This window comes from Ixodes scapularis, unplaced genomic scaffold, assembly GCF_016920785.2.
Source record: "Ixodes scapularis isolate PalLabHiFi unplaced genomic scaffold, ASM1692078v2 PGA_scaffold5__190_contigs__length_132052651, whole genome shotgun sequence".
Lineage (NCBI taxonomy): Eukaryota > Metazoa > Arthropoda > Arachnida > Ixodida > Ixodidae > Ixodes > Ixodes scapularis.
The window spans coordinates 99351577-99376346 of NW_024609880.1; the positions used below are offsets into that span (position 1 = coordinate 99351577).

General features: G+C 47.6%; 1 protein-coding gene across 2 annotated transcripts in view; it reads right to left on the bottom strand.

The window, feature by feature from the left end:
* Nucleotides 1-3090: 3090 nt before the first annotated feature.
* Nucleotides 3091-24770, bottom strand: part of LOC115333216 — a 224461-nt gene continuing 202781 nt past the window's right edge. Inside the window, exons 4-9 of one of the 2 annotated variants that reach the window (XR_005715861.3) lie at nucleotides 24634-24767; nucleotides 17320-17530; nucleotides 14808-14944; nucleotides 6688-6928; nucleotides 4298-5354; nucleotides 3091-3327 (exon numbers count right to left, since the gene is read on the bottom strand). Coding sequence is in view for 1 of the 2 variants with exons in the window: in XM_029995860.3 (XP_029851720.2) it covers nucleotides 5278-5354; nucleotides 6688-6928; nucleotides 14808-14944; nucleotides 17320-17530; nucleotides 24634-24767 (800 nt within the window). In the remaining variant the exon portion in view is untranslated. Of the gene's footprint in view, nucleotides 3328-3733; nucleotides 5355-6687; nucleotides 6929-14807; nucleotides 14945-17319; nucleotides 17531-24633; nucleotides 24768-24770 lie in introns of those variants that run through there. The other variant, XM_029995860.3, reaches the window with a different exon arrangement.

The window sequence follows — 24770 nt, forward strand, 5'->3', positions numbered from 1 at the left end:
CGTCGCTGAAGGGACTCTTCCCGGAGGCCGCAGACTAACCTGTCTCGGAGCATGTCGTCCAACGTTGGCCCGAAAGCGCAGTGCTCCGACAGCCGACGAAGCTCGGCGATGTAGTCGGCGATACTTTCTCCTTGACGCTGGTCGCGCTTCCCGAACTGGAAACGCTGAACAATGGCGGACGGCCTCGGGTTGAAGTGGGCCGCCAGTCGCGAGACGATGTCGTCGTAGCTCGTCTCGGAAGGTAGAGCCGGTGAGCAGAGTGAACGAACGATGGCGTAAATGGCCGCCCCGCAGACCGTGCACAGGATTGCACGCTTCTTCTCGGCTGACTTGATCTCATTTGCGATAAAGTAGAACTCAAGTCTTTCGTGGTACAGTGGCCATGTTGCACCGGTGCTCGGTGCGAACTCTTCGATGCCGCCGAATGCCGGCGCCGCTGATGCCTTTGCTTCTGCCATGGCGCCGCGAACGGCGCTCTAGAAGGTCTTCCGCCGCAGGTTGACTCCACTTCGTCGCCAATGTTGTGTATTTAATCTTTACATCATATATACATTACAGCATACAGCGGGCACAACCGACCGGGTTGGGGCCAGAGCAGTCGAACGTCTCGTGCCTGCGCGCGTGCACCAGTTCACCGGCATCCCTGGATATCCTCGGTTGCCAACACACAACAGTACTCCTCCGGAGTATGCTCCCAGCTCCTTCCTCCGAAGTCAACACAACTGTCATAGTTGCTAAATAACGGCCCGTGCCAGTCGTTTGCAAAGCGACGTAGATGGAAACAAATGGCCGCGGCATTTTTCGCGGCCTCGGAGATGCAGGAGCGAGCCGACGTTTCAACTGCGAGAGTGTCAGAAAGAGCCACGTAAATACCTGTGCACACTCGGAGCGGACGCGTATGTTTGATCGAAGTGCTTCGGGACCGACCTTTTACGAGTACCAGTCGATACTGACGTGACTCACGGCAAAGAAAGGGGGGACCGGCATTGCTTAGCTCCCACGAACTGTTACTCGACAGTAATGTATACTATCGGAAACAATTGAGCGTGAACGCACCCCCGCGGCGACAAGCGTGTCAGAATAAAAATGGTCCACTAATAACAAACTGCACATACCGTGTTGCAAAAGTAATCCATACGGCGTTTATTATCACACAAAACACGGTATGTGTTTTGTGTGATAATACTTGCTGAATGACCCCTTAATCTAAAGTTGAGGTCAGCGATCGAACTATAACACGGAAAGGGTCCACAAGGGTCGCGTATTCCATTCAGCAAGCCAGCCGGTCGGTCGTGGGCAGACGGTCTTGGCCAAGGACCGTCGGAGCAACGCCGGCAACGCTGCGACGAGTCGGAGTGCCTGCTAAGCCTCGAGCTCGCTCGGTCGATGGCATCGTTGCCGGTGTACCTTTTTCCGGGTGTTTGTGGATCCATCGTTCATGTTCGTCGTGGTCGGTTTCAAGTACTTCTTCTTTTTTCTTGCTGCTTGAAGTCGGGACGCGCGAGAAGAGCACGTAGAAAAATAAATGTCCGTTGGTCGTCGCGACCAAGTAACTGAGCGACGTTGTCGGCCATGTTGATTTGATCGTGGAAAGACGGCTCCGGAGCGTTTGTCGTACGCACATTCTTGGCGTAAGATCGTTTTGTGTATCTGGCCTCTGTTCTTTAGCGTATGGCACTGTAACAATAACACGCCGCGACCGCCGCCTCCCCCCGCCACACAACAGCCTGCAACAAGCTCTTTGCAAAACGTAAAAAGAAAAAAAAAAAGACATTTTTTTGGTTGTTTTTACGTTTCTGGCAGTGACGTCACGGACGTCACTGCCCCGCATCGACCTCCCAAGAAGGCGTGCAAGTCACCCGTGACGAAGAGACCAAGCTGGTCCAGAAATGTAAGATATTTGGTTTTTATTGAAACTTGGTAAGAGTTTCAATTTTTTTCAGTCGGTCGTATTCATGCCGCAAACAAAAAATAACCGACACTGCAAGCCATATTTCAAGCTTTCTTTTTTGATTATTTTGTATTGTGGATTAAAAATATATTGCGGATGGCGGCACACTGTGCTAGCTTCTCCTCGTCTGCTTTCATTTCAAACGGAATACAAAAAAGGCATAACTTTATATTTCTGATTTCCAGCACATTTCCGATTGTTTAGGGTAATTCCAAAAAGCGAAGAACATTTAAAATGATCAACACAGTGGGCCCATTGTGAACGCTATTTCAACATTAGATATTTTTTCTTTTTTTATGCAACAATTGCCACATCTTAGCCGACTCTGCGAAGTCAGTGGCAGCGTCGTTCTCATATTTCAATGAAGCTACTTCTTGAATAGCTGACTAGCATGACGGAGCTAAGGCGGAAACGCGGCGTTAATCTTGAAGACCTCCCCACATTTTAATCTAATTCGTTGGGCGTCGTAATATTTTAATAATAATAAGGTCCTTTTAATCTGCGACTAGCATAACGTGCGGTACTCAGACAGAGAGCCAAAAGCATCGCCAGTAATAGGCTTCTAAGTATCGACGTACAAAATGGTTCAATTGCCTACTTCGCAGAATTAGGCGACACTTTCCGTAACCTATCCCTATACAGGAAAGAAACCAAATGTAATTCCTTTACAAGTTCACAGTAATTACTGCAAACTTCGTTCCTGTAACCAAAATCCCCAATTGTGTTCGGTATATTCTTACCTCGAGAATCGTAGTGGCATCGTAGTAATTTTTGCTATATCCTTACCTTGGGCAGTGAGTGGCTGGACATGTTCTTCGAGGTTGAATGTATACTTTTAGTCGGTCGCGCATGCTACCGCCCACGCAGTGAGTTCATGTGGTGTGCACCCCACCGCATGAACTCGAGCCATGTACGCTGGATTCAGACAGCGTAAGTTACGTTCGTACATATAAGTTCCCCTTCAGCTGGCAAGGAATTCTCGAATGACCATGTGTCAGATAAACACGCGATTTCTTGAGACACGTTACCAGACAAACTCGGGGTGCGTGTGCATGAATCAAAAGGAGGAGAAAGAGAGAAAGAGAGAAAGAGGAAAGGAAAGAAAGAGGAAGATATAGAGAGAGACAGAACATCCCCGGTTGCATAGTCGAGGCACTTTTTATTATTCCCCTTGATATCTTTGTCGATGTCCGTCTACCGTTGGTAGTCCTTACATGGCCTTGCTACGAAGCACGCGTGCTCGATGACTTGATCAAAATATCTGTTTTCGTCCGCTCTATGGCGCCCAAGAGCCGGAGGACGCGTAATCCACCTTTCACGGAGCTAGAGAGTTACAGGGTACGGTGGCACGAAGGAAGATCTTTGACTGTGAAAAACTGGAAAGCAAGAAATGTTCGCTGTTGAGCAGGTAGCACTATAAACAAATGCCGCTATTTTTACTTTACAGGTGAGCACGCAGAAAACCAATAACGACGATCTAGAGATTGGAGGTTTATTGTTTACTCTTTGGTCACTGAACGGGTGGTCTTCTACTGGGTTGCTGGCAATTGTTTGATATTTAGTGGTCCTGTAGGGACATGATGCTTCAGTCTCACTTCACGAAGTACAAATATTTCTTAAGGAAATGAGGAGAAATAATGGTATTAGCCAGGCACGTAGCCAGGATTTTTTTCCTTTGGCAGGGGGGGGGGGGAGGGGGAGGGGGCGCGTATGACAAAATACTTTATGAGACGGAGGGGGGAGAAGAGGCCCCAGCAAAATGAATTTTTTTTTTTTTGGAGGGGGGGGGGGGGGGGGGGTTGGCTTCATCGGCTCCCCTCCTCCGGATACGTGCCTGGCATTAGCACCTAAGGCTCGGGAGTATTGTAGGCAAACTATTTTGCGCCAAATGCGTGTCTTATGTACCGAAAACCAATTCAGATGCCTTACATCTAAAACTGTGCTGTTAAGTATAAACCGCATGTAAGCGATTTCGCAAGAGACGAGACAAGCGACAGCAACCCGCTTCACTGTCGCTCAGCTACTCGCGCGCCGAGGCAGACCGCATGAAAGCGACGGGAGCAAGCGACCCTTGCGATGACCGCCGTTTTCTAGAAACCCCAAAAAACGAGCGACGCCAGGAGCGACAGTGAGAAATCTCCGTCGCTCGCCTTGTCGCTCGCTAAATGGCTTACACGCGATTCAGTCTTTACTGTCTCAAAACGCAGGACAACCTCAGGACGTCAATAATGATATTTCGAAAGCTCAAATAGCTCCGCCTCTTGGACCTTCTGACTACGCGTTAGTCAGCGCCGGTGAGTCAATTGTAAAACTCCCTCTATGAACCTAAAAGATAAACGCACTTACCTTGCTTTCTTAAATGCCGACGGTTTGTCATTTGAAGATGCCTGATTCTTGAATTGATGGTGGCCTCATAAAGACCCTTATCGCTGGGAGATCTTCATTTTTTTTCCAAGAAGTTTTTTTTTCAGCTTATCTACTCACGATTTCTTCAGGACCATATGAAATGGTCGCGTGGTTATATTTCCTAGTCCTTAAGCCGGCGTCACACTAATCATATATTATACAAAAGACAGTCTTGAAACACGAGTCACCGCAATATTTGTGGTTCAAACGCCTCCGTGCCACGTTTCCCTATAGAACTCTGCCATGCGGCATTCAAAGCACAGATCTCGCGGTGACCCGCATTCGAATCTGTATGCGAACTGTCTTTTGTGTGATGTATAAGCCGTGTGACCCTAGCTTTAGAAATTATGGCCAGATTATCTCGACACAAAGCCACACTTGGTTCTGGCAAAGACGTTGGCAACAGCACTGAACAGTCAGTCCAAAGGTCGACCGAGCTATAGCGAAGGCAGTTTGGACAGCATCCTCAGTGGCACGCTGTACTAGTGTCTTCTCTTCTCCCTTTCTGTACGTTAAACAGGCCGTGCAGGGAAGCGACTGCTCATTGGCGGCACCCGTCAGACGTCACAATCTGCGAGGTGCACGAGGACTGGTGATTGACGACGCTCGATTGAAGTCACCATCCGTGAGGGACACCATGACTGCTGATTGGCGGCGCCCGACAGACGCCACCATCCGCGTGGAGCACGAGGATTGCTGATTGGCCGCGCTCTACTCACGTCACCATTCGCGGGACTCACGAGAGCCGGGGATTGGCGGCGCCCGACCGACGTCACCATCCCCATGGTGCACCAGGATTGCCGATTGGCGGCACTCGACTGACGTCACCATCCAAGAAGCGCACAAGGAGTGCCGATTGGTGCGCTCGACAGACATCACCACACGCGAGGCGCACGAGGAAACGATGACACTGGCACACACTAACGCAACAGAAGGAAAACAAACGCCGCTTCCACGGCAGTCCAGAAGAGAGAGGCCCCCCTGCACGTTCTCCTTCCTGGAAAAAGGAGAAGAAAATATTAAAGCAAAACAACACGCGTAAAAAAAAGAAGGAACCAATTTTAGGATCTGGAAAGGCCAATATGAGAAGAGCACAGCACCATATCCGATTTGTTTCATTTTCCCGTTTCAGAGTATTTTTGCGTCAGCAGCCGTCCTGCCTCCTTGCTCTTCTCGCCGAAAAAAGGACATTTAAACGTAACAGGAGGCGGTCGAGGCTTCCAGAAATATCTGCGGAAGGATCCTCCTGGAAGCCTCAGACCAGCGACAGCCTATGGGCAAAAACCGCGGATACACTGCCAATACATCATGCAATAGGCAGTGTGCAGACACCGTCGGAGAATTGTTTTTTTTTCTTGTAGGACGTCCGTGCCACTTTAATCATACGAAAAACTGTCTGCAGACATGATACACTCATACACATGCATCGAACGGGCTTGGAACATTTTGTAGATCCTTAGGGAGTTTTAGGGAACCGTTCTTACACATCCGATACGGTAAGAACTGCCCATGCGTCAGTCTTTTCCGGTAGCGCATGTTCAGTTCGTACCGGAGGGCCCATCGTAGCGTATCGTACGGGAAAAGAACGGTTCACTAATACTCCCTATTCTGCCATCATGTTTGCAGCAAACATCGTGTCTTTTGCACGGTGTATAAGTAGTGGGACTTTCGGCCTAAGAGACTGGACAAATGCTCCCCACCCTCATCTGCAATGTTTTATCTCTTTCTCTCTTAAGCCGTGTTCCAAAATATACTCGTTCTTACTCCAGTGTAAGAGTTTTGCACCTTGGCGTTCCAAAACCTACCCGCGTCCAGCGCTCTTCAATCTGTGTTGTCACGTGACACCAACCGCCGGAGTAACTCAGGTTGATTTGGGTAAGACTTGGAACACAGCCTTACTCGCTCCCAGCTTCATTAAGATTGACGAAGCTAAGAATTCCCGCCAAACTTCAGCCGCTTTTTTTTTTATAAGCTTCCGTAGGGTTCCTTTTAAGCGGGGAATACAAGTTATATTAATATTTTGTTTCAACTTATGCCCTCTCACGTTTGGGTACGTGAACCATGATATTTGGATTTTAGAATCACCTAGTTTGTTCCAGTCATACGTTCAATGTTAACAAATTGTTTACAATATTCACACCTAATCAAAAGGTGAAAACAATGGATTGGCCTACGCAAATGGAAATTTTTCGCATGAAGCGTATAACCTACACCACTCTACACCACTTTGTGTGGCGTAGAGTGGTTCGCAAATTCGTACAAAGGTTCGCAAATTATGTGCAAACCAAACGGTTAATGAACTCTTTATGAAATGATGATGGCGCACTCACCGGACGGCCCCCTGTTGTAGGCTATGTGGAAGCCGGAGGTCTGCTGGGAGGCGACCAGGACCGTTTCCTCGGAGCTGAGCGTGAGCAGCTTGGAGAAGGTGGCGGTGCACCGGAGCCGGAGCTCGTCGTTGTGGTAGTGCTTGGGCTGCACCACGAACCGGAGCCGGACCACGATCTCCCGGAGCCCGTCCGAGGCGCGCCGGCTCACCGGGTACCGGGTCTCGTAGCTCGCCGGAACCTGCTGCTGGCACACACGCGGAACAGGCAACACGCCCGGTTGGAGGGACTACAAGTACAAGGTGGCCGGATCAGAGGCCCGACATTTATTTTGTCGAGTCACAGTTCAGACGTGAGACCAGTTCATATATATATATTTTTTTTATTTGAGCCTGATTGACTGCGTCGAAGCCACTTGTGACTACTGAGGAAAATGATGGGACAGTTGCTTATTTACTTGAGAATGGACACGCATCGGTTCTCTTAACTAAAGTCATCCGGGCCGGAGAAAAAGTGAGGGTGGAGGGGGGGGGGGGGGGGGGTGTAGAAGAAAATGTAATGGGTGAAAAGATAGGTGTCTAGATGAGCTGAGTGATACCGACCTTTTTGCACGTAAAAAAGCAGAAAGTCTTGGATCTACTTACGGCGGTCGGGAGGTTTAGTCGGGTGGGGGCTCGTCTAGTCGGTGTAACTTGGAGAGTGGTACTGTGACCACTTAGGACGAGAGAGCGTACTGGCATCATCTATCGGGTAACCCTGGAACATTTTCGACCTCAGTATACTTATATATGTATAAGTAGACTGAAGGTTTTCCCGTGTTGGCGATAACCGTTCCTTCTCTGCGGTAGAGGTGCTTGGCGCCTGAGACGGATCACACAAAGGAGTAACGAACACTCAACATCCTGTTTGTTTCAGAAAGAAAGCGCGCCGGGATTATAAACCCTGGTGTTCGTGAACAGGGCCGTGTTTATAGGGTTCAAGTTTTGTGACTTGTTCGCTTTTTATTTTCTTCTTATTTTCCTCTTTCAAACTCTTCTTTAGCCACTCCCATTCCCCTCCTCCTGAACAAAGATTCCAGGCGGAACGATTACCCGGGTTCACTTTTCTCCCTTTTTGGTCACCCCGTCCTTCCCTTCCTGCCCTATTTGCGAGATTCAATGTGCGTACTGTCGATGAGTAATGGTCGCTTATATTATTGCATCGGTAGGTTTATTTCAAGCGCCAGGTAAAAAAAAATGATGGGCAAACACTGAGGAAATATACGCAGATCGAAAATGTTCCAGAGCCACCGAAACTGGTGGACAGACAAACAATTTTCCTTTCGTGCCTTCTTTCCCGTGCTCTAAACCGCAGTCCCAACGCTGACATACCATACAAAAGACAAGATGTCCGCCGAAAACATGGTGACAGAATTACCGGCGGACATAGCTCGAGCATATGCTCCAAACATGTGTGCTTCGTACATATCTATAAGAGTAAAAAAAAATAATAAATTTTATTTACAGTAGAAAACAATCAAAACTTCTAAGCAAACAAAGTTTCAAACATGCCCGCAGACAGTTTTTGTGTGATCAATGACACCGGCATACAAGGAAAAAAAAAGGCCCCATAGAGTGCCTAAAGGCTGTCCTTTGTTTAACGTATGCGCAGTGGGAGCGCGGCTTTAGGGGTTCGGTGTCAGTCAGCTCACCCGAAACTTTTGACTTAGTTTCAACATCAAAAGTAGCTTTTCTCGACGACCCCAGAAAACTTGAGCGGTACAGCTTGTTCGCAAGCACGCTTTGTTTTGTCGCCGGTTAGTCAAGACCAAACTCGAAGATCCTTACTTTTATTTTTATAATGGACGCGTTACTTTTGGGGATAAATTTGTATTTAATTGCAGGACCCCGTAATCCTTTTATTTCACCGAACCCGACATTAAAGAAAAAGGTCAGTAAAATCCCCCCCTTCCCCCCCCCCCCTTGGCCCACTAACTGCCAGTGTCTCTTGAATGCCTCTAGGCTCTGTTTCCCTTTAGGATCTCTCGTGCCGATGGCTAGATGCTCGAGCTCATAGCCCTTTCAGCTGTTTCTGCTGAGCGAGTGAGAGAGAGGGTGCGTCCTGGAGTAAGGAGCTTGAGCTTGCTGTCTTCGCTGCCGTACATCTTGAGATAGATTGACGCAAAGCAGTGCTCTTTCCTTTTTACCCCAAAGTGCGACAAAGAGAGTGCCCCGCTTAAGGTTCTGTTTGGTGGCGAAATCGTGCGTCACCGGGAACGAGTAGAAAAAAAAAAAAAAGAAGAGGGGGAGGGGAACTGGCCGTATTAAAAAAGAAAAAAAAGAAGCATCCTTACGACCGATATATCCCCTAACACAATATGAAACAACCATATGACATAAATGCATTTTGCTCAATGAAAAAAAAAAAAAAAATGAACCGCAGGTTAATTTGATGTTCCGGCTATGCTTGCCTACCATACTTTCCTTGATAAATGACACCATAAATGGCAACTATCTTCCTCCTGTTTTAGTAGTTTTACAATTAACGATATTTTATTTCAACGTGGTTCACATCACCCGCCGACACTATTTTGTTTGTTCTTTGATAATATTAACTGTACAAAGCAAGGGAGATTATCTTGAACGAGTTTGAATTGAGAATCCCGCTAATAATGCTAAAAAAAGTCAAATTTGGGGGTTTTACGTGCCAAACCTACGACGGGCATCTGGCACGCCCCAGCGGAGGACTGAGGATTAATTTCGACCACCTGGAGATCTTTTGACGTGCAACCGAAAGCTCGGTTACACGGCGCCTTCTCCGCAATAAGCCTCCGTCAGATTGCGGGCACCTCGGTCGGGATTCGAACCCGCCACCTGGGGATCCGTAGGCCGGCGCTCTCGCCTCGGAGCCACCGAGGCGGCTGCTAATAATGCTATATCATTTTCAGATTTGTCTCTATATGGGTCATAAATTGTTTAGAGAATCATTGCGAAATGCCGCAAGGTGTCTTGATTATAATGCAATTAAATGCAATGGTGCAAGCGAGCTGGAGAAGAATGACGAAAAGGTGTCTTCCCCGCTCATTCACCGTGCATGTGGAGAAACAAACTTTCAAGGGATACCACGACGATTTTTTACCTCCACTCTAAAAAAAGCCCGTGCGTCAACTTTCCCGCACAACACTCAGACAGACAATCACCGCAACTTACGGAGGCGGCTCAGCGAATGACGATGCCGAAACATATGTTTAAACGAAAAAAACGCAGTCTGAGTTGTGACATTAAGCAATGCAAAACGTTACGGTTGCATTGCTTAATGTCACAACTCAGACTGTGTTTTTTGGTCTAAACACATGTTTCCGCATCGTCATTCGCTGAGCTACCTCCGTAAGCTGCGGTGGTAGGATCTCAGAGTGTTGCGCGGGAAAGTTGACGCACGGGCTTTTTTTTTTTAGAGTGTATAAGGTTATTCACAACACCAGCTCGCCGCTCGCCCTCTCGCGGGCGAATGAAGAACCAGAGTGGCGGGAACGGCGGCAGGGACCGTCGGCCTTGGTGCTAAAGTACTGGTCGTCGTGTTCGTGCATAGTGTAGTTTTCACGCAAAACGCGAGTGCGTTAAAATAGGAATTGTTGTGGTCTGCTTCGCACAAAGGGACCGGGATGTCTCATTTCAATAGAAACTTTTCGTAGACCGCGTACGGTACGGATTTCGGGTCCCGCGGTTGCCGGCCCAAACTGTGCTCAATGTGACGGCAAAAGCTAGTGCTGCAAACCTCTTGCGTACAATCTACGAAAAGTTCATTCTTTCTAGCAAGTAGAAGGGAACTGCTTATGCAACGCGGTGTATCCAGTGATAGACATCGGGAATGGATTCGTATTTTATGCGCTGCAATTCCGTTACAAGAAAAACGACAGTTATCACTTATAGAAGACAAACTAAGGGTACCTGCTTTCAATTAATTACAAAGGCAAATAAAAAAAAAATGTTAGTAACATTTTTCAGCGCGTCTGTGGGCCGGTGGTGAGGTGTGCTTAGAACGGACAGTTTTGGCGACGCGGGACTGGACGGTGCGAATAGCACGGTACACAGGAGTAGTATATTATATATCTGAATATTTATTTTGACATAGAAATAAAAAAAAAAAAACGCCGATTGTATTATTATGCAGTTCTTGCATGGCGTTACCGCAGGCTACAGTAGGAACGGAAACGCTCCTGATGTACGGCGCTGCAAATCGTACGTCAAAGCTGCAGCACGATTTTGGTGGCAATTCCTCACCGTACGACAGCCAGCAGGAACTCTATGCTAAAACTGTTTATAAGTAACCACGGCGCAGGTTGATCAGGTGTTGCAATGTACTAATACCGCGACGGTGTGCAGTGAGCTGTGGACCTATGACACAGGAACGCTGCTTCACCGGAGCTTGACGCTCAGCATGCACGGCTCATGTATCAGAGCACTGGTGGCCAGCACAGCGCAAACACCTCGATATTTTCACCGCCCAACAAATATTTTGGCATACAAAACGATGTGACCGGCGCCCAAAACGCTCTCGCCTTTCGCAAAGCGTCACAAGTTCTGCGATGTTTCCGCGACTTAAAAAAAAAAAAAGCTTGTTATCTTAACGCACATGGACATCATCGAGCCCTTTGATTCGCTCCTGCCCTTACCATGTCGCATTTGTAGCCAAATGAACTAACTTAAGCACACTGGCCAGCGTCAGCTAGATGCCGAATGTAATATCTATCCCGTCTCTTCCGCCATCTTGCAACTACCGCCGCGCCATCTATAAGGCGTTGGGGTGGCGAATAGTATATACGGCGTGTCACTTTAAAGGTTTTCTAAGGAGGTTTCTAAGATCGCCTAAATAGGGCGATACCTCACTCTGCGGGCTGCGCTCTAAAATGTTAATTTTTCGCGGAGAAGGAACACAATACTGCAATAATCGTCTCAACTGCGCTTTTTTTTTTTCTTTCTTTGTCTTTTGCGTGAGTGATGTGTCCGGTCGTCAGCTCTCGAGCGCTCGAGCACTCGCTCGCTGGGTTGAACGTAGTTCGGGCTGCACGGAAGCGAGCGAGCCACGTGCATTCGAAATATCACTCCGCGCTTCCAGCGGTCGGAAGCGCGAGAATCCTTAGCTCGCTATTGGCTGACAGTGGCACTGATTTCGGAACATGCTCCTTCCGTTGCCTGAGATGACCTCGGTGAGTTACGATCTTTGATTACATCTTTTTTTTCTTTAAATAGGAAAGTCGGCCGCGTATGGATTTCTAGGATGCTTAGAGCCTGTAGAGTGAGTTATCGCCATATTTAGGCGATCTCAGAAAGCTCTTCAGTGCACCTTTAAGCTGAGACCGCAGCCGACACTACGATCTGATGTAGTCAGTCAAGCAGCACCAAAAGTGCATCGTTACGGCGATAGTCGGCTTTGAGCGTTTGTTATCAACGGCTAGACCAATCACGTGCAGACCAAATCGCAGGATCATCATTCGCTCCGCATGATTTGTCTAACCGGTAATGGCACAAACACACAAAGAAGACGATCGTTGTGACGATGCACTTTTTTGCGCTGCCTGATTGCCCACATCAGATTGTAGAGTCGGCTACTGTCCAACTTACAGTCGGCGACAGGTTAAGAGGGTTAAGAGTTTAGAGGAAGCTGCTCCCATATCCCCCCATATAGTAGAGCGAACGGTGGAGAGGAGACGACCTCCTCTCCAGCATTCGCTCTGCTAAAGTGGAAAGAGCTGGGAGGAGCTTCCAGTTTACTCTTAACCGTCGACGACTATAGAGTGATACGTAGAATAACAAATTACATTTCTTGAATAGCCGTTTCCTCTTCCCGGCGTGCTATTTAGTAATTCTAAATTGAGGCTAGGTATTGAGAGGAACAGCAAATGACGGCGATGCCAACACCAACGTTAAAAGGTCTGCATGTTTTCCCTAGTGAAGTGACGTCACGGTAGGCAGCTTCGCAGGATGAGCAGACCGTTTAAAAAACGAAGCGTGTCACGTATTTTTTTTTTCGTGCTGCTGGCGGAGTGCCGGAACGAGCTTCCACGGCATTTATTTCGCGCGTCAAACTTTTTTGTAATCAGTTGAGAACAAGTACTACTGTTCAAACAGTAAACACCTGCATGTCTCTGGCACAATTTTTTCAATGTTTCTGTTACAAACGCTCCGTTTGAATAAAAAAAAAAAAAAAAAAAAGAAGGGCGAAGATCAAAACTTGAATGTGTTTGCGAAAGCATATTTTCGACATCACATTTAATCCGGGATCATGCTGCTGTTAATATTACAAAAGACAGTCTGCGTACAGATTCGAACGCGAGTCACAGATCCGTGCTTCGAATGCCGCATGGCAATGAGTTCAAGGAGAAAACTTAACACGCGGCATTCGAACCACGGATATTGCTGTTACACGTGTTTGCAGACTGTCTTTTGTATGGCCTATGAGCAGTGTGACCCGGCTTTAAGGTCTAGTTCGGCCTTTTTTATCCAAACAAAAGATTGATCGAAATCGGCTCAATAACGATCAAAATTCTTCTGGGCATAATATTGAGGCAAGCGACCATGATTAGATTAGTGGAGTTCCGCTTCAACCAAATATAGGACATATCGCGTCTTAATATAGACTAATCGTAATGGCTACAAAGGCAAGTGGACATCTTTGACCCCTGCTCCCGCGGCGCGAGAGATAATGCAGCCGAAGTGCGACCAACCGCAAGAACCTCGCGGTTCTAGCAATTGCGGTTTGACCATGGAAAGAGGCAAAGTATGAACCTCCAGTATTTACACCAATGTTAATTAGGTTACTTTGTGATAATCGATTGCATTTATAAGATATTTTGTATCGTTTTGTTACTTGGCGAACGCTACATCTAGGTGCGGGACTTTGGTTAAGATTAGCTATGTCGGACAATGGCTTCGCCATACAGTGTCACACTTCCGACTTGACATAGGTTGTGGAATCGGTGTCAGTCTGAGACACGTCTATCATTCAGATCATGAAGTCCAGATATTCTGCAATAAAGTACACATATTTATACATGGCGCGTACAATTTTATACTACGTTGTCAAAGCTACATCGCAGCTTCCGCGTTGATCAAACGCTGTCAAAGCCACTTACGCGAGCATGAGCGAATCCAAGAAGTTACGCGCAAGTGCTCTCGCAACAGTGGGGGACGGCAACCTTGTGAAAGCCACACTGGCCTCGATAATGTATCAGAACATAGTTGAGGCTGAATAAAACAAAGGCTGGTTCACACCGCCCCGTTTCTTGCGTCACGTCACGAAAGGTGACGTACAGGTCACTGGGACATCTGCGCTTCATCTTAAGCGTGACAGCCAGTTCAAGAAGATTGCCTGGCACGTGACGTTCGAGACAGAGATGTTTTGGTGACTTATACGTAACGTAAGAAAATGGTGCAGTGTGAACCAGCCCCAGACAAACTTTGGCTGCGAAGCTGGTAAGTATAAGAATTAGCGAACTTAAAAAATTGCGCGACGATCACACGACGTAATGCGTTTAGACGGCGACAGCTGTGCTGCTTATTCGAAGATATGACAATGACGATCGATTGACATTGCGCCAATCGCGCGTTACACGGTGATTTGATATGGAAATGACGTTGCGTTGATTGAGCCTCGATACGTTGTTGATGAGTGAGTGATTTTAAGGTCGTGATGTGTTTTTCTGCCAAATTCAGCGGGGAAACTGAATAAGTGCAGAGGTCACGTTACGTCGATTTTTTCAGCGGAGAACCTGAATTTGCGTGTAGGTCCCGTGGCGTCAGGTCAGGTGACATCAATTTTCCCGCCAAACTTACGCGGGATAACTGAATTGGTGCATAGGCTTCGTGACGTCAGTTTTTCGCTAAATTTAGAGGGGAACCTAAATTGGTGAATACGTCACGTGACATAAATTTTTCTGCTAAATGTAGCGGGAAACCGACGGCGTTTACGGTCCCGCCGTGGACAAAGCAGGCAATGGGCTACTAATAGCTGTCGCTGTAAGAAAATAAATCAGAAAAAAACAAACGAACACCTAACACTCATAGCTTCGAAACACGTGAATTTTAGCTGAGTTAGTTCCTTCAAGGATCACGTTTGTTTTCAAGATGGGAAGGCGTATGAGGCACCTCGTCATCGTTGATGAACCACTCGAGTTCGATCTCGTCCGTGGTCATGACGGCACTGCAGTTGAGGTCCACGGGCTCGCCGACCGAGTAGTACGACTTCATTCCGCTCACGCTCGGGGCGTTCTCCTCTTCGTAGCCTACAAAAAACAACAGACGTCATTAGCCCAGCGTCAAGATGTGGAAATGCCACGCGAGCAATTGTTTTTTTCCCCTCGTCTACAATAAGCTCGCCGTTATACTTACACGTCACCAACACCTATTTACGGACTAAAGATCGGCGCACTCATACAACGGAGCGCTATCTTAGCGCTGAAGCAATACTATAGACCGACTCAACCCGCTGACGTCATGCCGCTGCGGTGGCGCTGCTGTCGGCGCCGTGCATGCGCAGACGCTTCACTCGTTTTGAATCTGGTTTCTGCGCGTGCGCAGTGCCCACACCTGGTGTGGGCAAAGCGGGCTCGTTTGTAAACAGTATGTTGGTATATAAACACTGCACTCATGCAGCGCTGTCATGAATTCAAGCAATACCGATGCCACGCTGTATCAGCGCTGAATTACCGCCGCTACGCTGTATGCGTGCACGGGCCTCACAGCGCCATACATTCAGTGGGGGCTGAGCTACCAAACCACGATGCACGCAACAGATGGAGTAATCGTTTGGTATCACCGGCTAAACCAATCGCACACACACACACAAAAGTCCAGGATCACGCAGCATTTACTGCGCGTGATTGATTCAGTCAATGATACCAAACGCACAAAAACGGCGAACGCCATGGCAATACACTTTTGGTGCTGTATCGGATCGTGGCGTTAGCTGCGGTCTGCTTCTCTTTTTTACGGCCTTAAAAGCTGTCGGGATTTCTTGCGACGAAAACACACACTGGCACCATTTATCGGTTAGCCGTGGAACAGTTCGCATTTTTGTATACTTCCTTTTCTTCGCGCATTGGTCATTATTTTTATTTATTTTTTATTTTGAAATACCTCATAGCTGGCACCAGCGCACCAGCGCATTCTCTCGTAGCAAGAGATCACAAGGCTTCATTGCGCACAACGGTCGTAAGCAGTCGCAAGTGTGTGAATTAGTCTTGACGCTCCAGTTTCACCTCCAGATTTTGCACTGAAGAACACCGTTCGGACGAAACGACGCTTCCCCTTCTTTCACACACTGCCGTCTTTCTTCAATCCGCTTTTCACTGAGGGACTTAACATTCTACAGATGTGACGTCACCGGACGGACATCACCAAAAGTGCATCGTCACGGCGCGCGTCGTTTTTGTGCGCTTGCCGACTATACCAGCGAGTGCGCAGCGATCCTCTGCTCTTAAAGCGGTAGCCTTATAGTGCGAAATGCGTAGGTCGGTCGCCAACTGATGCCAGCTGAAAGCCGAGTGCGCTGCTGACTGGGCTACAGGCCAAGCACGCAGGAACGGGAGGAGCAGAAGCAAGTGGTGTGAGAAAGCGCGCGGAGCAAAGAGGGGTGGAAAGATCAAGAAAGACAGGATCAGAGACAGGTGGTGTAGAATGAGCGCGCGGAACGAGGAGGAGTGGGACGGGGCAGGAAAGCGCGCTTCCCCCTCTTGGTGACCCAGAAAATTCAGCGAGATCCGCGTGTGACAAAAGGGGCCTCACGCAGCTCCACAAGTAGTCGGAGGGAGAAGTCGTTGCCGGTACCAGCGCCGCCGCTGCCAACACCACCCCCTTACCGCGATTGCGGCGACGCCTGCGCCCTCTGAAAGACCATTTGCAGCGTATGCACGGTCGTCACCGTCGCCTACGTATCGCCAAACACAACCAAATTGAACTTGAAACGTTTCCTCTCCGAGTGCTTCGTCAGTTCTACGCCGCTGGTGAAAGTGTTCGCTGATGCACGGAAGCGACCGACTGTGACACGACGCCCATTGTCGTCGCCGGATATGTTAGCGTGAACGCGCAACGCAATCCGTGGTTTATCGAGTTCGTGCGTGAATCGTTCGGATTACATGCATCGTGAGCAGCGCCACAATCCCGACCACGGCACCCCCATCAATTGCGTCTTCATGCGAGGCGTTCCCGAACTACGTTGCATGAACTTTGTAGCGCACTTCTCGTTACGCGGGCTGTTGATCGGTATAACGTCCAAATTAGAAGACAGCGACAACACCGCCAAGAAAAACAGAAACAGCGAGAACAACCACGACCGCAATTGTAGTGCCGCCAATGATGGCCACACTCTGTTTGCGTGCGGTAAATTTGCATCATCACCACATTAACAATCCTAAGATTGAACGACTCGAGGAACATTAGAAAAATATATTTAAATAGCATTTTATTTTTAAGAACACTTTTTGCCAACAATAAAGCAACGGCATTTAAACACGTTGGTCAGAATGATCGAACATGCAGTCAATTTTTTTTGTTGAAGTGCGTGATTAGATCACGATAGAAAACTCACGAAGACATCGAGCGCGGCGACGACGCATTGCGTCGAGGTTCGGGCATCGCGCATATACAAAGACGCACGTACTCTTCTCGGTGGTTGGATGCCTCTGGGTGCCGATGAGCAGCTCCTGGCTGCTCCGCGAGTGGTTCTTGTTGATGGACGAGGCGCACTGGAGCCTCAGGGAGCCCTGGGCCAGGTGGCGGGCCGTGATCTGGAAGCGCAGCGTGGACACCGACGCCTGCAGCGCGTTGGCCCGCCGGTACGGCCCCTGTCGGGACACCTGGTGAGGGGGCGCCTGCGGAACGAGGACGTACGAGGAGGACTTCGTCGTGCGTACACTCGCTCTACAGTCTTCAAACACTGCCTTGATACGTATTATCTTTTTTCGTGGGGCGGCCCTGCAACACACTGGTCCTACACAAAACTCTCTGCAGGCACCGTGACGCCGGCGCGGAAGTGGGGTTTGCAACGCATGCACAGGAAGGAGGGAGGGACGTGACGGGCGCGCTTTGTCCGTTAATGTTGGGTTAGAGCCGTGCTCGAGGTTGACATTTTGTTGCCCCGTAGCACCCACTAGGAATTTGTGTATCAATTGTTTACGTTACGGATGGTATATCGTAAGGCTAAACGTGTTTCCTCCAATTACATTATGCCCCAACAAATGAAAATATGGAAAAAGCAATTAAAATATTTTAATTAGCTAACAGACTAACCCATATCGCCTCTTTTTGTTTAGTTGCAAGTATGGCCACTAAGTTAGTGCCAGAGCTCAAAATACCATAACTAAAGTTTCAAGATGGCAATTTGGGCCAGTTGGTTCATGATCGAAGATAGGCGCCGAAAACACAAGGACAAGAAGAGCGCCAGTGTTTAAGTCTCTTCTTGTCCTTGTTTCTTCGGCGCCTATCTTCAAACTAAAGTTTCCATCTTTTTCATTTTTGTTTAGCCCGTAAGCGTTCCACTGAGGAAGGTGTCCGCGTTGTTGCACCCCACGTAAGACATGTACCACATCCGTGCTCAGTTAGCATGTTTGAGAAATTTGATGTACTTGCAAATATCTTTTATCAAGATATTTATAGAAATTTTAATACACAGACGTTTCGGAAATAGTCTTTTCTTTTCTCAGTGCGTAAACATTGAGAAAGCAAAGACTCTTTCCGAAACGTCTGTGCATTAAAGTTTCTATTGTTACTCAATTTTCGGTTAAGAAATTGGCTAAGTTTCAGAGGCTATAGAGTTAAGAAAACGCACTGTTTACATAATTATCCTTTTCAGCGAACAAAAATGCTGACGCTAGATCGTGGTTTCAGAAACTGTCGAAAAGAAAGCAATATACTTTGGTAGTCACAGAACGCGCACGAACCCTGTGTCTTGATGGCGTTTTTTTTTTTTTTTTTTTACATATAACGTGTTTTATTAGCCGAATTCTAAGAGAAAACCGTCACAAAGGACAGTCACGTCAATTTTCCCGCTTGATTTAGCGGGATACTTATTGGCACGTAACCTGAAGTTTCGCGACGTCAATTTTCCCACTCAATTTAGCGGGGACATTAAAGTGCGTAACTGCATCATGTTACCTCAAGTCCCGTCACGTGGCGTCTATTTTTGCGAGGCGGAAATCTGCGATTCACATATTCTGCTTTCTCCCGGTGTTTGTCTGCAGGATCAGGGTTTTCTTGCCTCGTTTATTGGATGAAAAAAAAAAATCACGTTAAGTGTGTTGACTTTTTGAACGCACGGATCGGAAATTTAGGTAACTTAAATTAGGTCCCGTCGGCTTTCGGTGATGGTATTCAAAATATGCGGCAGATACTGCAGTATATAGGGTTATCTTCTTTTAGGGGTAATAATAATAAAAATTTTACTAAAACAATAAGGAGGTGACATTTGCTTCTCTGCCGTCTTCATTGTATGCTTATGCGGATCGGTGGAAATTATATGGCAGGATAACCGTCAGAATCACTAGGCTAATAATTAAAAAAAATGTTTATTAACTTTTTATTGATTGTTTGATGGGTCATATGGCAATCGCAATAACGACGGTAATCACTATTAAACTCTAGACTAATTAAAACAACATTTGCGAAAATAAACAAATTTTTTTATGAATTGATCTAACAATATCGCGTTTTTTTATTGAAAATTGGGCGCAGAAAACGTTTTCCAAGTTTCGCCTTAATGACGCTTAGAAGAGTGACGCAGTGGTTACAGTCACGCCGATCCCACCTCTGCAGCCCGCAATCGGCGCATTCACCAAGGACCCGCTTCCGAGATAGCGACGACGTGACTGAAACTACCATGGCCCCGGTGCAGTGAACAGGAGGCGCCTCGGTCGGCTGCTAGTCAGCGTGGCCGGTAGCAAAAATAGGCAACGTTGGGAAGGCGTAACCACCGAACGATTGGACGCGAGCTCTGCGTTCGAGTTGGACAGAACGCTCGGACGTCGAACTTCAGATCGGGTCCAATGGTTGCGGCCGCGCGGGCCGCCTCAGAGTTTCGAAAATCCCGCATAAGATGGCGCCACCTGTCGAACCAAACTTCATTGTCCCGGGGACATACTATATATAGCTTCGTTTAATTTACCTGCACATTTCGCAACGGTGCAGAAAAGTGTAGGGCGGTGTACTTACGGTCGTATCTCAACGCAGATACCTACACTTTCCTGCACCGGTGCAGGAGGTGCCAGTAAATCGAACGAAGCTTCTGTTTGACTCCAAATGCAACTGCTGCGGACTCTTCGATTCGACGGAGCCAATCGGGCAGCGTCAAATGTGCAAAGTCACGGCGCTCGTTGTCTCTGCGGGTTTGCCGTCGGAAAGCGCAGAATCTCGGCGCATTCACTAAGCGTGATTGGTCTAGCCGGTGATAGACAACGCATAAAGACGGATGGGTGCCGCGACGATGACCTTTTGTCGCTACTTGATCGGCCTCAGCAGTTCGTAGCTTCGGCTACGGTCGGACTTCAAGTGAAACGGAGTGCGTGTCAACCGTCAGTCCTCGACCTCGTAGAATAATCAGTTGAAAACGATATCTGAGAGACGCTTACTACGTAAGACAAAAAACAAAAAAAGTCTGAAAAACGAATGCAAAAAATGAAAGACGATTACAAATTTCTGTAATGCGAAATTAGAGCGCAGCTCTTGAGGTATTTAGATTTTGCGATATACCGTGTTAAACAACTTGAGAAGGACATATTGCCATCCGCAGGGCTGAGAAAGAAACGGTCGGTCATGGACTTCTAGAAGATTTGCGTTTATTCTTGTTCGGGACGTAACTTTTGTCATTTCGTCCTACTTTTTTGTTCTAGAAAGTGCCTGTTCATTCTCGGCCCGAGTGCGGGATGCTCCAACCTTCTTCGCCGAATTTTCGAGATATATTCCGTATCACCTTACGTCCGAGCGCAGCGGATGCTGCGAGTCATTGGAGCCAATCCAAGGCCGTGTGAGTGTCACGTGACCTTGGAGAGGGGCCACAGCGACGCGCGGAAAGCGGCTACGTCCACAGAGCGAGATTGGCTGGGATAACTCGTAGCGTCCGCTGCGTCCGGACGTAAGGGGAAACTAAGTGTAGTGAAGGACACTAGATAAGGAGCTGCGCGGGACTTCGTCGAGTCAGTCTCTCTCTCGCTTGCTGTTACGCCGCCAAATCGCCGCCCGCCTTTCTGGCTGTCTCGACGCAAGTTCTTTATTTTGTTTGGCACAAGTTCGCCAATTAAACCTTTATTTTCAGTTCACTGTTCATCCTCTTGCCGCCTTCATTCGTGACAATATATATATGTGTACAAATATAGACTTCGCGTGATTGCGTAAGGCGATGTGATCACGTAACCCTACGTGATCAGGTAACTTCACGTGATCACGTAACCGTCTTTCTGCACGTTACTTTACGTTGTTACGATCACGTAACCACGTCGGCCTACGGATCCCCATGTGGCGGGTTCGAATCCCGGCCGAGGTGCCCGCAATCTGACGGAGGCTTATTGCGGAGAAGGCACCGTGTAACCGAGCTTTCGGTTGCACGTCAAAAGATCTCCAGGTGGTCGAAATTAATCCTCAGTCCTCCGCTGGGGCGTGCCAGATGCCCGTCGTTGGTTTGGCACGTAAAACCCCCAAATTTGACTTTTTTCACGTAAACACGTAACCTTGATCACGTTATCTGGTCGCGTGATCACGTAACCACGTAACCTTACGTGGTTACGTGATCACGGAACTTCACGTGATCACGGAACCTCCTTTCTACACACTCCTCCTCATCCGTGTCCACCTCCTCCTTTGTACCCTCCTCCTCCTCCATATCTTTCCCTCCTCTTTCGTATTCTCCCCTACTCCTCCTCCGTACCCTCCCCTCTTCCCTCCTTCGTACTCTCCCCTCCTCCTCCTGCGTACCCTCTTCTTAGGCGCTCGTTCCCGTGTTTTGCGGCGACGCCGACGCCGCAAACACGGGAACGAGCGCCTAAGAGCTGCGCTCTAAAAAAAAAGAAGAAATTGTGGCATAAAAAAAAAAAGAATTACCACGCCTATCGTGGACGGGTTCCGTGACAGGCAAAGGACGCCGTAGTGCATCGGAGTAGTTCTTACATCACGGTCGACAAAGCGGTCGCTCAAACATTCATATCGAGTCCCGGGACGCCAGTCCTGCATTATGAACAAGCGACGCAGACATATATCCTCTTTCTTTTTTGTTTCCCTGCCGGTGCAGGCTACGTACATGTATCCGACAATGCCAGTCGAAAAGTATAGTCGTTGATGTAATGTGTACCTCGGTTTGATTATCGTGCACGAACACTTCTCTTTGTTGTCAATCACAATGACCAAACGTCATCGAGAAAACAAGAATAGAAAAAAAAGAGCAAGACACGCTTGGACTGCCAACAAATTAAAAAAGATCAATACAATAAAAAGAAATAAAACAGTCTGTGACCGCATTTTCTAGCAAAACACGAAGATAGCCATTACAGCGAGCGATATAAGGAGCCTAACTAATGACAAAGCTAAGATTGCGATTAAAAAAAAGAAAGAAAAAAAAAACAATGATATGCGCATGGACACTAAGCCTAACGTTTGACTTGCCCATCGTCCCGACGAACATTGCAGTTTGAGGTTTAATCGTATTCTGAGTTTTCTTATTCGCTGAGATCTTTCTACAGTTCGCTTTGATTGGCTTACTCCGTGTTCTGCGGGAAAGTGAACTCCTAGACCTTTTTAAAACTAAAATGGAATTTTAAAAAAGGAAAAAGATAGAAGCTTTTTTATTTTTTCTGCTACCTGGATACGAAAGTGGGAACAACTGGCGTCAGGAGCTGTTCTTATTGCAAGTTGCATAAAGTCAATATCTTAATGTTAATTTTCGGCGATTAATGCTCGCCTTTTGTGATATGAGGTCAGCCAATGATAACGTTCAAGGTTTATATTGCTGAAACATAAAGTAAATTTCGCATTGCAGAATGGCGAAACTTCGACGGGGACAAGTCCTGCTGAGATGGCCGCATGCGAAAGTTACGGGCCATTGACTAAAATTGAATGAAAAGATTTAGCAAAGTCCCTCAATACGCTGCTTACTGGCAACGAAACCGGTACCGGGTCAAGAGCCACCGCTAGGGCGTCACCGTCCTCGAAGGGGCGTTTTCGTTTGGTCATTCATCTCTGAGTTGGCCCTTTGAAATTCGCGATTAGAAGTAATTAAAACATTTTTTTTGGTTCATCAAAATTTTGTAATTCCCGTAGTTGTTTACTGTGTGCAAGGACCGGTCATGCTTTATTAATCACTGACAAAAACAAAACAAAAAAAAACTTCGAAATAAGCCTGATTTGTTAGTTGTTTTTAAACAAAACAAGGCTTTCACAGGCGAAAAAGTACTAGACAATCGAGCCTCCTGTTTCGCAGTGCCTAAACGTGATGATGCTGCTACTCACGGTGATGAAATTTTACGGTGATGGGGGTATTCAAAGGTCACTTCGAGAAAATAACGAGGAATGAAATCGATATAATTTTAAACATTGTTGGAGACATGGAAGTGTGAGCAGTTGACTGAGCGTACAAAGCAGAAGACGATTACGGTAACGAGAAGCACTCTCGATGCGACGACCTGTCACCGTCATCTATGGGTGGTTCATTCAGACGACGTTCGAAATTCCTATACATTTTCCGGTTGCCAAATTCCCAACGGTGCTGTCTACATTGCAGGCTCGTAGCCCCCTTGTCGACGCCGTCGCCGCCCGTGGTCACGTACCGAGCTCTTCCATAGCGTTACGGAGACGTTTCGTGACCAGCAGCTTATCGAAGGACTCTGGTTAGAAGCACAGCAGCTCTTGCTACATTTTTGTAAACATGGAAACAGTTTTTATGCGACGAGAGACCGAGGGAGATGAGGAGAGACGAGAGCGCGCGTGGACGTCAGAACGCCGAGCTTTGACTCGAACGATTTGTGGGTAGATGTAAATTTAGCTGGCTTTGTCTCTTGTACTCACTGTTCGGACGGGTTCTAAGGCGACCGTCGAAAGCCGGCGTTTGGCAATCTAATGCGTTTGACGACTGCAGTGGAGACAAAGGCAGCTAGCTTTAGGTCTACTCACAAATCATTCCAACCAGAGCTCGGCGTTCTGAGTACCCCGCACTCTCTTGACTCCTCCTCTCCCTCAATTCTTCGTCGCACAGAGTTTACATCCCTCAAGGTTATCAAGAACACCATTCAAACAATGTCTCACTGGAAATGCTGTTTTCGATGTAGCCATAACAGAGAGCTTAAGTGCTTCCACGTAACGCCTCAAGTCAAACCAACTGATTTCAGTAGCTTAATGCGTCGGCGCCCGTCTGTTTAACGTTGTTCGTGACACTGAACAGCAATTTTGTTCATAAAAGTTATTATAAGCAAGAAAACAACAACAACCTTGCTTTTAGTTATTTAGAAAACAGAAATACGGAAGCAGGTAAATCCTCCGGGTCGCAGCGATAGATATTAGTCGATATGTGCTCCTCATATGCCCAACAGTGTTTGTAGCCTATGTGTGGTTGTATGTGCTTTAGGTTGTTTGTCTTATTACGAAAGCATCTAAACGCGAAAAAAGAATCAAACCTATATGCGTTGTATTAAGCAGCAGTCACGCTGTCCGTACACCCTACAAAAGACAAGGTATTCGATGGAGACACGAAGATCAAATCATCTGCGGACTCGCCTCGGGCATGTTTGCAAAGCATGTGTGCTTCATACATATGTGTGTGCTCTGAACATGCCCGCAGACAATATTTTTTAGAACCAATGTGACGGGGCTGCCCACACAAGAAAGAAATACTTCCCATACAATGTTCGCAGTCTGTCTTTTGTGTATGATGTATTAAGCAGAGTGACTACGGCTGGAGCAAGGTTGAGAGGTACGACAACCTTCCTAGCAGCGCACTCACGGGTTTTCCGTTGATGAACCAGTCCAGGAAAGGCGCGGGCTTCGAAGGCCTCGACCTGCAGGTGGCGTTGAGGATGTCGCCCAACTGGTAACGAGCGTGAACGCCTTCGATCACCGGACCTCTCTCGGGCAGCACTG